The 14,229-nt window shown below is 29.6% G+C and overlaps 1 protein-coding gene across 2 annotated transcripts; it reads right to left on the reverse strand.

Annotated features, from left to right (window-relative positions):
- Window positions 1-4,083: 4,083 nt before the first annotated feature.
- LOC111288933 (protein PHR1-LIKE 3-like) lies at window positions 4,084-8,642 on the reverse strand. Of its 2 annotated transcripts, none has more exons than XM_089759756.1 (6): window positions 8,193-8,642; window positions 6,106-6,182; window positions 5,769-5,823; window positions 5,079-5,160; window positions 4,927-4,996; window positions 4,084-4,701 (listed from the first exon to the last, which is right to left on the reverse strand). In XM_089759756.1, the coding sequence occupies exons 1-6, from the start codon at window positions 8,380-8,382 to the stop codon at window positions 4,270-4,272; spliced, it is 906 nt and encodes a 301-aa protein (XP_089615882.1). In that variant the 5' UTR covers window positions 8,383-8,642; the 3' UTR covers window positions 4,084-4,269. The 2 variants fall into 2 exon arrangements, with proteins under 2 accessions (XP_089615882.1, XP_089615883.1); XM_089759757.1 differs by having other exon boundaries at window positions 4,084-4,695; window positions 8,193-8,606.
- Window positions 8,643-14,229: the final 5,587 nt, after the last annotated feature.

The following is a 14,229-nucleotide window of genomic DNA, read 5'->3' on the forward strand; positions in this document are numbered from 1 at the left end:
ATAAAGGAGTCAAATGCCCTATAAAAGACTGGTTATGGAAACATTTCTATTCCAAGGAGTCGACAGCTATGTTGACTGTTCATGTGTTGAATGCATTTTAAATAAATCAAAAATTTGAATGCTCTATGGAAAAGTCAACTATCCTAATTCTAAAAGTTTTCTGGAAATTGGAAATAAAAAAAAGGAGTCGGATGTTTTCTTAGGGCAATCTACTACTTTATATGAAAAGTTATAATTTCTAAAAATGAGAAAAATGGTTTCTTTCTGGAGAAAAGTTTGATTATTCAAATGAACAAATATGTTTGTAATCTTTTAAAAAGACATTTATAATCAAAATGATTTGATCTTTAATTGAAATAATATAATCAAAAAGTCACAACCTTAGCATTCAATCTTTATAAATAAAAATTGATATGAGTTCATTTAATGATCGAATTCAATTTCGAATTTCTCTCTTCTTTCTCATATTTCTTTTTAACAAAAAGATCAAATTGCTTTAGCATTGTTTGCTATAGAAAACCTTACAAAGACAAGGTATTTCTATTCCTACTAAGGTGTGTTTAGTAGTTTGTTATTGTGAAAACCCACACCCAATCTGTGAGTTATTGTTAACTTTGACCCAAAAGTCTCATGATTTTGTCTAATAAAAGGCGTTTCACACAAGTTTGGGTTTAAGCATCTACTTAAATATCATAACAGATCCTCAAAACCTTTTAATGTGGGATTAGGGTGTCAAAAACTCTTCCTGTTAAAGCTTCACACCCTCATCAAGCCTAACACAAAGTATACAGATCAACCGAATCACACCAAATGTTAAGCAAGCCCAACATAAAGTATACACATATTACAAGATCACACCAAACATTGAAATTTTATAGGTGACTTCTGCTATGTAGCACTTAGCTCTCACAAGATTTTCTAAAGGTGGCTTTCACGGTGTAGCACTTAATTTCTATACGACTCGTAATCTAACTTTGATACCATTTGTGGAGACCTATACCCAACTTGCAAAGTATTGTTTGCTTTGACCCAAAGATCTCATGGTTTTGTTTCACAAAAGGCATCTCACAAGTTTGGGTTTAAACTTTTAGTTAAATATCATACCAAATCCTCAAACCTCCCAATGTAAGATTGGGGTGTCACAATTATACTAGTACAAAGTATAATCAAACAAAGTTTCATTGTATCTTAAAGGAGTTTTAGTTAACCTTTTTGCATATTATAATTAGTTTGGGCAAAATAATCCTTAAGGGATGTTTGCAACACATCTTGAAGCAATTTCAATAAAGGGGCTACAAAAAATTCACAAATTCACAAGACAATCAAGTATCAAGTTGTATCTTATAGCCTTGTAATCCATATTATTTTTCTAATAGTTTTCAAATCGGAGATACCATAATTTGGCTTTTGACAATAAGGAGTGCATGCATCTTTATTCTTTTGTGTCAAATATCGTAACGGTACAAATTAAAGAGAAAAGCATTAAGTTCTGCTTCACTTAGCACCTTTGTCTTTCCTTGCAACCAATGAAAACATGCCATGTCAGCACATTATTACAACTCTGCCTTTTCTCTTTTTCTATATAAAAAATGCGCTACTACTAAGCTGTGCTTAATTTGGCGGTTTATCTATTTCTAACATAATGTTTACCAAAAAAACCGTTTAGATAAGTTTTACTTAATTAATTTAATTATTTAATTTTTTTTTTTTTTTTTTGCCAATGGAGCTGCAATATGAGGATAAAAAAATTACAAGTATTAAAATTGAAATTGTATATTCTTAAAAATGAACCAATTGAACTAAATTCTGATTTCACTTAATTTCATGTTTTCTCTATTTTTAAACTCAAATCTCCTATTATCCTATTCCCAAATTTTTTACTTAATTGATTATTATCATTCACTTAATTACATCTGTTTTTTCCTTTGGTTTTCATAATTTCTTGGAGGAGAAAAAGAAGATGAAAAGATAACATATGAAAATCTTACCTTTGTTTGGGTGAAATTTTGTTTTTCTTGTTTTCTGTTGTTATTTCATATGTGATAAAAAAAGTTCATTAAAATCCTAAAGCTTCTGGAATTTATGTACTTTTCTTTGAATGAAACTTCTTTTTTAAATGATTGAAAGCTACCAAAAAAACTGTTGGGGGTATTTTGGGTAGTGGTGAGTTTGAGCTCCGATGATGGTGAGGTGAAAAGAAACTATACCTGTGGCAAAGAAAGCACGGTTAAAAAGCGTTAAAGTTTGATTTCTGAAAATATACTTCGATACTCAAGTCAACAAGGTAAAAGAGGAAAGGAAATATTGTCGAGAATAATAGAGGAAGCTTGGTGAAAGAAGGTTCAAAATCATGTACCTAAATCTCCTTTTATCTTATATGTGAAATATAGCAGGTTATAAGATACCAGTAATTGACAACTGATGAAAAATCTATATAGGTTGTTAATTGGTGATATTTAATGATCCCAAACTAGTTGAACATCATGTGATGACCCGCTGATGGAACATTAATGAAGGCAATTAAGCGTACTATCCCTAGCGGACGAGCAGTTTGTGTAGGCGATGAGCTCCAAGTGGGTGAGCAACTCAAGTAAGTGAATACCTACGACGGGTGAAGAGCTCAAGTATAAAACACCTTGGGCAAATGACATGACAATCGAATATATGTTAATTAAACAATCGGGCGAAAAACGAATCTAACAGAAAAAATGTTAAAAAAAAAAAAAAAAGCTGAACAGATAAACCAACATTATGGAGTTACAGACAATGAAAACAAAAGCATGCAATAAAAAGTTGGTCAACCGTACTTTAGTTGCTCGTTAAACGTGGAATACTAAGCATCATCCATCATTTTTTTTTTTTTTTGTTACTGAATTTTTGTAAAGATTTGACTTTTTGTTGAATTCGTGCATTTTCTAAAGATGTTTGTTTCATCATTTCTGCCATTGCAGCTGGTATTGTTCTGCTTACATGGGAGGTTAAGATGTTTAATCATTTATGCACTTGCAGCTGGCACTGTTCTGCTCAAATGGAAGGTTTTGGCTAGAGAAGTGAGGGTACGACTGATGCAGGATTGTGACTATGTGGTGTTTATGGTTTGAACAAATCCAAATTTTAACTCAATAAGTTAAGAATTCAAATCTCAATACTTATAATCTCTTTTTATATTCTCTGATACATTCTTTGTAAGAAAAAACCTGTTAAGACCTCTAAATCTTAGATCAAAACTTTAAGAATCCTATATCCAAGAGTAGACTAGAATCGAACGAACCTGACAAACAATCCAATCCATGGATAAATATAATTCAAACCTTACTAAATCTTTAATAACATCTTCATTGCATAATAACTAGATACTGAGCAATGTAAAATTTGGTGGAATTCCTTCATTCAGCATCCATTACTACTAATAATAATATCAAGCAGAAGTTTTTCTCAAACTAAAAATTTCAACAATCAAGGTGAAAATGGTGATTCTAGTTTTTATCCACCTATAAAAAACAATCCAAATCCCCCAGAATTAGACTCCTGATTATTTCTTGGCCCAGAAAATGATCTCATCATAGAACAAATAATCTGATATAGAGATATAAGACTAAAAAATCTAACTCGTGTACAATAACAATTCATGGCAAATTTCATGGTGAATTGATCTCATCATATAAAATGGAAAATCTGAACTGGATTAGGAAATATTGTCCAATTCTCATTGAAACAATTGACTAAAATATAAAAGAAAATAAAACAACAGTTACAAAAGGTCTTTTTAGCCTCAGGATTCAAATATCCATTTCTGTATATTTTGTGTCAAACACATAAAAAATTTAAAAATTATTTTATCATAGTTAATATCAACACACCAAACACGAAACACAATGTTTTTATTTTTTAAATTCATGATATTTGTTAAAATTTTAAATTACACTACTTTTGTGTAATGTCATGTTTAAAAATACCTAATCTAGATCTTTTGATTGTCCTTGGGACGTATTAGGTATAAACCCCAACTATATTCTTATATTGAATCTCTTGATTATGCATTCTATGTCAAATTTAAAGGTGAACTATAGAAATCCTGTCTCATAACACTGTGCAAAGGAAGGCAGTCTCAAGTTTTGGAGGTAGCCCCATATTCAAAAAGATCTGCTTTTAGAATGTACAGCCCACCGACGATACACTTGACAAAAGAAAATTGACATTTAGATTAACTAGACAAGGAGTAAACCAAAAAGGGAAAAAAAAAAAAGAAAAAGAGATAATGTATCATTTTTAAGCCGGAAATGCCCTGCTTGGCATCACCCATTCTATTTCTTGCCTTATGTTGCCATCCAAGGGCAAAGGGTCTCCATTACCAAACAAGGGTCTTGGCCTCTTTTTCATAATAGCTGCCTGTGAACCAACAGCCATCGGAGAAACAGGGCTTCCAGCAGAAGTCAAGCAGCTTTCAACAGAGCAGTCGCCAATCCGGGCAGGCATAGTGGAAGTAGTTTTGTTGTCTAGAGCAGCAGCAAGTTCAGACAAGGAAACCATCCCTTGACAATCATTGGAAACCTTGATAGCCAGTTCAGAAAGCTCTTCCTTGGCAGCTTCAAGACCAGCAGAAGCAGCAGCCTGATCATTCAAAGCTTTACAGGCTTTCTCGAGTATTGACTGTAGGTATTTGCCTTGTGCTTCAATCCGAAGTTGAAGTCGATGCTGTACCTGGTAAGTTAAACCATTAGTATGTGGAAAAATCACACATCAAAAGACTTTTTTCGTGGCAAAGAATAATCATATGCTACAAGAAGGAAAAAGAACACCCCTATTAGGTCACTAAAATTTTCAATATCAGCGAGTGGCTTTTGAAATTTTCACATTATTGGCTAGCATATACAAGTCAATAATTAACCATATATGTACCGAAGAAAGCCATTGCTTCTAACCAACCTCCAACTGTTCATGTAGTCTTCGTTGCACTTCCATCTGCACTCGAAGAGCTTCGGTAACCTGGTGACCACTGTTTGGAAGATGAAATTCAGCATTCATCCAAAGCCCAAGAAAACTACCAAAATAGTCAAACAAGAGAAGAAATAACATACTCATTCAAGTCTTGTGCTACCATTCTCGATGATAATGATGTTGTAGATGAACCAGTGTCCTGACTTTCTGCGACACAAGAAGCTGAAACACCAATGACACATCTCACTATCAGTCAATTAAGAACATGAATAGCTATTATCTGGCATCTACCAGTTCACAAGAGATAATTCGCAGGACCTCCACTAAGAACAACACATAATACAAAAACATGGCAGAAAGGAAAACAATTGAGAAGAGGTTAAATGCCAACACTGACCCAAAAGTGAAATTCAAATAAAATTAATTTTATAAACAAATTTTGGTAATTTCATTAAAAACCCAAGAGCTCATGTCTAAAAAACTCCCTCTTTAAATTCCAAGACCAACCAAAAACTCAAATTTAAATAAATAATTTTAAAAGCAAAATTTGGTAATTTATCAAACCCCAAAAGCTCATGCCTTGTAGAGCGTAGTTTCTTCTATTATAGTAATGAAATAAACTGGGTTAATATAATAGAAAGAAGAAACCTTTCATCAATGGTCTCTTTTTGGCAGAGTCGAAACAGTCGAATAGTCATGGTACTTGGTCATGACTCATAAGTACATCAAAAGTACAAGACTAAAAGAAGGTAGAAAGAAGAAGTTATTATATTCATTATTGAATGCGAAAACTCTAGAGTAATTAGGAATTAAGAGACCAAGACGCATACCATCCTTAGGGTTATCAGTTGATTCCTTGCAAGCTTGCTTCCCCAGCCGGTATTTCTGCAAATAAGGGGGATTAGGTAAAGGAAATAGAAAATACAGATCATCAGAATTTCAATTAGCTTAGCTGGTAAAGCCCCCTCCTCCAACACAAACAAAAACAGATACTAATGAGTGCACAGAATTTCGATAATGATGCTTACTACTTATGGTAAATCAAGTTGCAAATCAAGATCCATCTTTGACATAGAAAAGAGAAGGGCTGAAAACATGACACTACCAATATAAAGTAGGGAACAACTTCAAATTGTGATCATTGAAGAGATGGCAGTAACAACAAACCTGAAGATGTGACTTCAAGTGATAGAGGGTAAGGCCTTTTACTCCCATTGTTCTCATAATAGTCTTAGGGGTTGCTTCTGCAATGCATGTCAACACAAAACATTTAAGCTACACCAAGATTTATAACTTTAGAATAACAAAATGCAAAAGCATATAAGACAAAACCAAAGGATACATGAATGATGACTCATAATGTTGCTGTGAATCAGCTAGATTTGGTTCACTTAAAATCAGAGATTCAAACAGAGAAGCATGTATGATCAGCCTGGCTAAGCCACTAAGGGATTATATTAACTCATTGCACAACTATAATTAGAGAAGTTGGGGTACGAATCATCTGCATATTTGGTTGAATATGAACCAAGCTTGGACCAGGAAATAATGTCCCAACTTCCAACTCAGAGCACACCAAGCCTGATAAACTTTTTGACTCAGGAGTGGTAGGCATCAATCAAACAAAAAGATGCCAGAAAGAAAATTGAACAGAAAGGCCTAAGGGTTTAGGACAAAAGTTTAAGTGGTTGCCAATTCGCCATCACAAAATCACTCAAAATGTTCTTAATTTGTTATGTATATGATGTTTATTTTACTGCATTGAGACAAATATGTTGCCATCTTGTCTCAAAATCACTCACAAAGGCAAATATTTCATACTCTTTTCCTCATTTAGTGACCTCACACTATCAGTATGATTTCAATTCTCCACAAGCATAATTATTACAATTACAACCACATGGACTACTTAGGTCATCAATATTCTCAGAAGTCCACTTTAGACACCAAAAAAGGAGCTAGAAAATCATTTAAGGGACAAATCCAAATGATTAACATGCAATATACTTGTGCACTGCATTTTGAAAGAAATATTGCATATTTCAAAGAGCAGGAAAGAACATTGTGCTATGATGGTTGTAGAATTGTTTCCTACTAGCTATGTTTAAACAGCGTCAATAACTTTCTGGACAAACCCAATAATTTTGTTTTAATTTAAAACCTTAATACTTTGGCATAATTTTTTCAGGAAGAAAATATTAATACCAAGAATATTCTTCCCAGAACAAGACAAATTACCACAGTTGCTCTAGTTTGTCTTCCAACAAAAGTATGCTGACCAAAATTATTGAACTTGATGGTTTCAAAACAAGGTTTTGTCCTTTTGGTTGTATTTTATCACTAGAGAAGTACCCAAGAAATATATTGTGGTCGCACAAATTTTGAATATTACCAGAAATTTGAATAGATAACCATAAAGTCATAGTAGAAGAATAAAAAGAAAACAAAACTAAGCTCAATGAATAAGCTAGTCAATGTTTATGCAAATATATGTTGTGTATAAACATACAAGAAGACAGTCCCTTCCAGTAAAACCTGAAACAAGAGGTCAAAACTATAGGATTGGCAGATATCTTCTAGAGAGAAAGAGCCAATAGCAATGAGGTAAAGCTCCTAGACGTCGTGATCCATTTTTTAATGATATTAATGGTACAAACAGAGAACATGATTTTGATCATACCAATGATTACAATGAAAAACAATTGTGGTTGCCGTTGGTAATTAACTCAAAGCTGATATGAAGAACATGGTAACAACATATCTTCTTCATCCAAAAAAGGCAAAGAACACTCCTTTAATCACTTCAATTCAGCCTATAAAACAACTATATCAAACATCATCACACCAATTAGTTCAACAATAAAAAATAAAAAAAAATGAAGAAAAAGGGCAAAAATACCGAGTTTTAAAAATTGAAATAAAATATATGGCATGTAATCCATGAATACATAAAAACCAGAATTACCAAAATAAAAAATGACCTTATTTCAAGGAACGAGAAAAAAAAATTGCATTAACTTTAAAACCCAATATTTCCAATCACATTAGCAAAAAGAAAGAAAAAAAGATGAGCCAAGTCTCAAAAGCAAGAGCTACGACAAAGAAACCAACCCAAAAATAAAAAATTAACATTAAAATAATACATTATTATCCAATCAAATAAAAATAAACTCAATTGCTTAAACAAAAAAGGGAAAAATCCCATTTTTACAGTTAAAAGCAAAAGCAAAGATGACCCAGAAACGAATACTCACTGTCAGGGCCGCCAAGTTGAGTAACAGCATCGACGAAACGTTCATGGAGTTCAGCTGTCCATCGGAGTCGAGGCTTCGGATCAGTTGTCAGGACCAAGCAACCATCACCAGGCAAGTTGGTCCCATCAAGTGACCCATGATAATCTCCCACACATCCATCCAACGGTAAAGACCGAATATCCGAGTACATTTCTTCTTAAACTTCCCCCTAGAAAGTGATGGCAAATGCAGGGCAAATAAATGGGAGCAAATCAGTTGGATTTTTTTTTTTTTTCCGTTTTCGGGCTCAGGGCACGGAGCCTCGAAGTTTGACGGAGAAAGAAAAGAAGAGGAGGATGCTTAGAGATATAGAGTTACAATTTACAAAAGCGAAGTGAGTGAATTTGAGGCACTCGAAGGTTAAGACAGCGATGTGTTGTTGTGTCATTGTCTCTCACTTTCATCTCTCTCACTCCCCTCTTTATTTAGTTCAATTTATTTATACTTGAATAAAAAAAACTTTTGAATTCAAAAAAAAATTAAAAATTAAAAAAAATTATTTTTTTATTCTCTTTCTAATATTTTTTCTTTTTTTTATGTATAAATTTTTGTATATGTATATATATATATATATGGTAAGATTAGCGGGGGCCACGTGTGACCCATTTTTATATTTTTTAATTCATTTTAAGTTTTATTTATTTGGTTAAATTTGAAAATTTTTAATTGAGGTTTTTGTAAGGAAAAAAATTAATATAGTGTATTATTTTAATTTCCTACCGTTTAAAGTTTCAAAGGATTGTGATATGAAGTTAGCATTAGATTTTAAGATAGCGTAATACCTACTTAATTTTTTAAGTTTAATTTAAAGGAAGTAATCAAGTTAATTTATTGGTTTATCTAAATTTTTTAAGGAAATTTGTGAAAAGTACCCAAAAATTATGAGATATAGTACTAATTTCATTGGATCCAACTGTTTTTATACAAATTTATATTTTAATTATTTTTTTATATGAGAAAAGAAGGATTAAATGAACTCAATGAGTTGAGTTAGGCTGATTATGAGCTGGGCTTAAGTAGAATATTAATAAGTTTTAAATTTGTTTTAAATTTGTCTAAGTACGGCTCAACAATGAGTTTCATTTTGCTATTTAAGTTCAGTCTGTTTTGAAAATAAGTTATTTAGGGTTGTCTAGATTTTATTTTTAAATAAAAAATAAAATTTTTATAATAAATATTAATTATGATAAAATAAATAATTAATAAAATAAAGCTTAAAAAAATTTGTTAATTTAATTTGATATTTGAATGGGATTGATATATATAAACATAAGGTATTAATGTATACATTATTGTTTAATTATATATTTATTTTATATATATAATTATAAATGGCATAATGTGTAAGTTTGAGAACTAATTTATTAGACACAATATATGAAATCATCACCAATTTTTTCTATTTTGATATAATTGATCACCTAAGTAAATCTACTCTTTCTAAAAAAATCTTAAACTTGACCAAATGTCTCTAAAAGGAATATGTTACGATTTTCTAAACAAAATTGGTTTAGGAATTCATTTACATGTTGAAGGTTATAGCATCCTCCAATTTACATAAATTAGTACCAATTAATCTTAAATTATCTTTTTAACTTTAATTAATATGGTTTTAACTTATTCTTATTATTTATTTTTATTAATTTTAAAATTTAAATATTAAAAATACTTTTAGATTTTCTCCAATATCTTGGTCGACCCCCTAAAAATATTATTTATCTTAAAAGTATTCAATTAACATACTTGTTTCTTTAAAAAAGCTCCATCATTGAAAATTTTATTTACTTTTAAGATTAAATATATTTTAATTGTACAAAAATTAATAATTCAAAATTTTCATGTGTAAAAAATAAACAAAAAAATATATAAACAAATAAGCAAATAATAAAATATGATATATGAAACTTGAAAATGCTAGCAATAATCAAATAATCAAAATCAAAGACCCATGGTTTTAAGACTGTGCCTTGAAGTCCATGCAAGACAAACAACTCACAATTCAAAAGCAATCATTGACCTTTTTTTTTTATTTTTTTCTTCAAAACAACCAAATATTGCTTTTTATATTTCTCCTTCCACCAATTCAAATATTCTAAAAAATCTTTAAAGAATTGAAATTGAAAACCACATAAACCCACAACCAAGCAAACCCCAAAATCAAAGATAATTATTGCTAAAAAATTTTGCAACTTTGTCTCTTCTATCTATCAATTGCTATTGATTCTTTTGTTTCCTTGTCTAGGTATCTTAAACAGGGACTTAACCCAAAATCTAATGGAATAAGAAATTCCTCTGATTTACTTTTACAAGGATTTGAGTTTTAGAGTTTAACTCTAATCCTATTTGGATCTCTTCCAAAAATCAAGTCAAATACGTTATACATTTTATTAGGATTTTAAGCTCAACCAAAAGTGTAACAAGTCTTTTAATTCCGACATAATTTTGAATTTTAATCCTTTTTTAAACACAACTCCTTCCTTTTGTAATTTTAGGATCTCTGTTCTTCTTTTTTTTAATAAACCAAAATAGAATAAATAAAATAATAAGAAACAAATAAAATAAAATTTTGAAAACAATTAAATCTAAGTAAAACTCCAAACTAAATAGGGTGTCTATAGTTGTTCCTTTTTTATGCATTTTCTGTGAAATAAGAATTTTGCAAAAATATAAATAGCCATTTATGTTTGGATCTGAATCTACCTAAATAGATTTTTTTAAAAAAAAATTACTTCTTTAAACAAAAACTCATTTAAATAAAGGCTCAACAACTTTTGAAGAATTTAAAACTCTCCTCTAAACAAAAGCAATGTAGCTTTAAATTTTATTAAGCTCTTCTAACCATAGGCAATGTAACTTTGAAATTTTGAAAAAACTATTCTAATTAAAGGTAATGTAACTTTTAATTTTACAAAAAAAACTTTTCTAACCAAAGGTAATGAAACTTTTAAAATGTTTTAAAAATTTTGGTTGAAGTCAAGTCCTAGACTAAGACAAAATCCAAAAAATGAAATGACTTGAATTGAGTGGGAGTCCAAAAATGAAATGACTTGAACTAAGTCAAAGTCTAAAAATGAAATGACCTGAATTGAATCGAAGTTGAAAAAAGTAACGGCCTAAACTGAGCATAAGTTTGAAAATAAAATGACTTAGACTAAGTTATTATACCTAGAGATTCTGAACATCATACTCGAAGGTCTTGTAATTATACTTTAAGATCTTACTAATCATGCCCTAAGGTCTTTAGAGTTTATGTTCAGAGTCTTAAAAATCATACCCAAAAGTTTTTAGAGTTTATGTTCAGAGGTCTTACAAATAAAATCTTAAAGTCTTTAAGATTATGCCCTGAGGTATTAAAAATCTTGCTTATCTTTAAAAAGTCTCCTTTAAACAAAAGTTCCACAACTTTAAAAGAAAAATCACAACATTGTTATTTTCATGTGCCAACATAATTGGATTTAAATCTCATCCAATGGACCAGCTAAACTAGGTTTAAACATCTTATTTTTCCAATAATCTCGACATTTCCTTCTAATATCTCTAATTTCTCTCTTTATCTCCAAGCTTACAAGAATGCTAATGTCATATCCTAAAAATGATGTGAAAGCAAATGCCTTTTATCCAAGATGTAACACATTTTATCTTACTAATGCAAATGCAAAATATTCTCAAATGTAAATGCAAATATCTATCCCACATGTTCTATTCCAAAGATGAAGTACAAATGTCTTTCTTTAAAAATGTGAATGCAATGATTAATGTTAAATGATACAAATGCAAGATCTAAACAATTCACTATATGATGCAAATGCTTGATCCAAGTAATAATCCAAATGCAAATTCTAAACAAAAATTTAAACTCATCAAATGATGTAAATGCACAATTCAAACGATGATGCAAATGTAATATTCAAAACAAAATATTTAGATGCTTATCAAATGATGCAAATGTAGGATTTTAACAATAATGCATATGCATTATTCAAAACAATGACTCAAATGTTCACAAAATGATGCAAATGCATAGTTCAACCAATGATGCAAATGCAATTATCAAAATAAAAGCATTTTCTTTCTCTAGAAAGGTTAGTCTTGTTATATTGGTTTGAATATCATCTTTCCTTCATCCATCAAAATTCATATATGCAATGATTCAAATTTGAATTTTTTCTTTAAAAACATTCCAAAGAATGGTAATAATAATTAAGCAGAATAATCAAAAGAATATTTTCTTCAAAATGTTCATATTGCCATCATAAGCTTATCATTTGACAAGAGAGAATTGCCCAGCATAACTATTTTTGCATGATAAAGACAAAATGAATAAGATATTAATTCCTTTTTAAGAACATACAACACCTTGGTTGACCTTCTAAAAATATTCCTCACCTAAATAGTATTCAAATAACATGGTTGTTTCCTTGAAGAGGCTCTGTTATTGAAAATTTTATTTCCTTTTAAGTTTAAATATATTTTAATTGTAGAAAAATTAATAATTTAGATTTTTCATATGTAAAAAATTAAGATAAATAAACAAAAATATATGTATAAGGAAATAAACAAATAATAAAGTATGAACCTAGAACTCGAAAATGCTAGCAATAATCAAATAATCAAAATCAAAGACCAATGGTTTTAAGACTTGTACCTTAGATGCAAGACAAACAACACACAATTCAAAAGCAATCACTGAACTCTTTTTTGTTTTTATTTTTATTTTTATTTTTTTGCTTCTTCAAAACAACCAAATGTTGCTTTTTATATCTCTCTTTCCACCAATTCAGATCTTTTGAGAAATCTTCAAAAAATTGAGATAAAAAACCCTAAAGCATAAACATATAGCCAAGCAAACCTCAAAATCAAAGATATCTACTACTAAAAAATTTTGCAACTTTATCTTTTTTGTTTATCAATTACCATTCAATTTTACGTGTGCTTGTATGGGTTTTTTTAAGAGGGACCTAATCGTAAATCAAATGAAACAAGAACTTCCTCTTATTTACTTTCATAAGAATTTGGATTTTAGAGTTTAACTCTAATCATATTCACGTCTCTCCAAAAAATCAAGTCAAATACATTGTATGTTAGATTAGGGTTTTAATCCCAACCAAAAGTGTAACAAGACTTTTAATTCCAACATAATTTAGAATTTCAATCCTTTTTCAAACCCAACTCCTTCTTTTTGTAATTTCGAGACCTTTCTTCTTCTTCTTTTTTAAAATAAACCTACAAAAATAAAAAATAATGATAAATAAATATAAGAAAAATTTAAAAATAATCAAATCTAATTAAAATTTCGGATTAAATAGAGTATCTATATAAATATTAAATATATAATAATTATTCTAGTCAAACCTAAGTTTTAAATGTCATGTCCAAAATCTATCTCATTTTTTAAACAAGCTTAAAATTTAAATTTAAACTAATTTAACGGACCTAAAATTCATTTTCAAATGTTTTGAATTTTTAGATAGACTTTCAAACTCAAACTAGCAACCTAGTCCTGTAAGCTAACTCGAATTTCTATTCCCGCAAGTAATTTAGAATTTTAAATAGCTCAATGAATTGTATGAGCTAATGTCTCTAATTCAAATTGTTTGTTTTCACTTCTTATAAGTTGGATCTACACTTCTTTGTTTTGATTTTTTTTTTATTTACAATTTTTTTATAAGATAAATCTTTTCTTTCACTTTGATTTGCAAATGCAACAAACTTTAAAAAATGGTAAAATATATAAACTTTGATTTAGTTGCATATTTGATATTTGCGATAATCAATAATGTATAAACTTTAAAACTATCGGAAAGATACTCTTCATATAAATTTAAGAAAAAATATTGTCGTTTAAGAAAAAATATATTTTTATTTTGTGTTTAATGCGGTTAAAATGTAAAAATTATCATATTACAATCTATATTGATACATCAAATACAAAATATATTTTTTAGTTTTTGACAAACTTATATATAATTTTTACTAAAATTTTGAAATTTATCTCTTT

The sequence above is a fragment of the Durio zibethinus genome, chromosome 4 (genome assembly GCF_047325235.1).
Source record: "Durio zibethinus cultivar Kanyao isolate XHJ-2024 chromosome 4, ASM4732523v1, whole genome shotgun sequence".
In the NCBI taxonomy this organism is placed as follows: domain Eukaryota; kingdom Viridiplantae; phylum Streptophyta; class Magnoliopsida; order Malvales; family Malvaceae; genus Durio; species Durio zibethinus.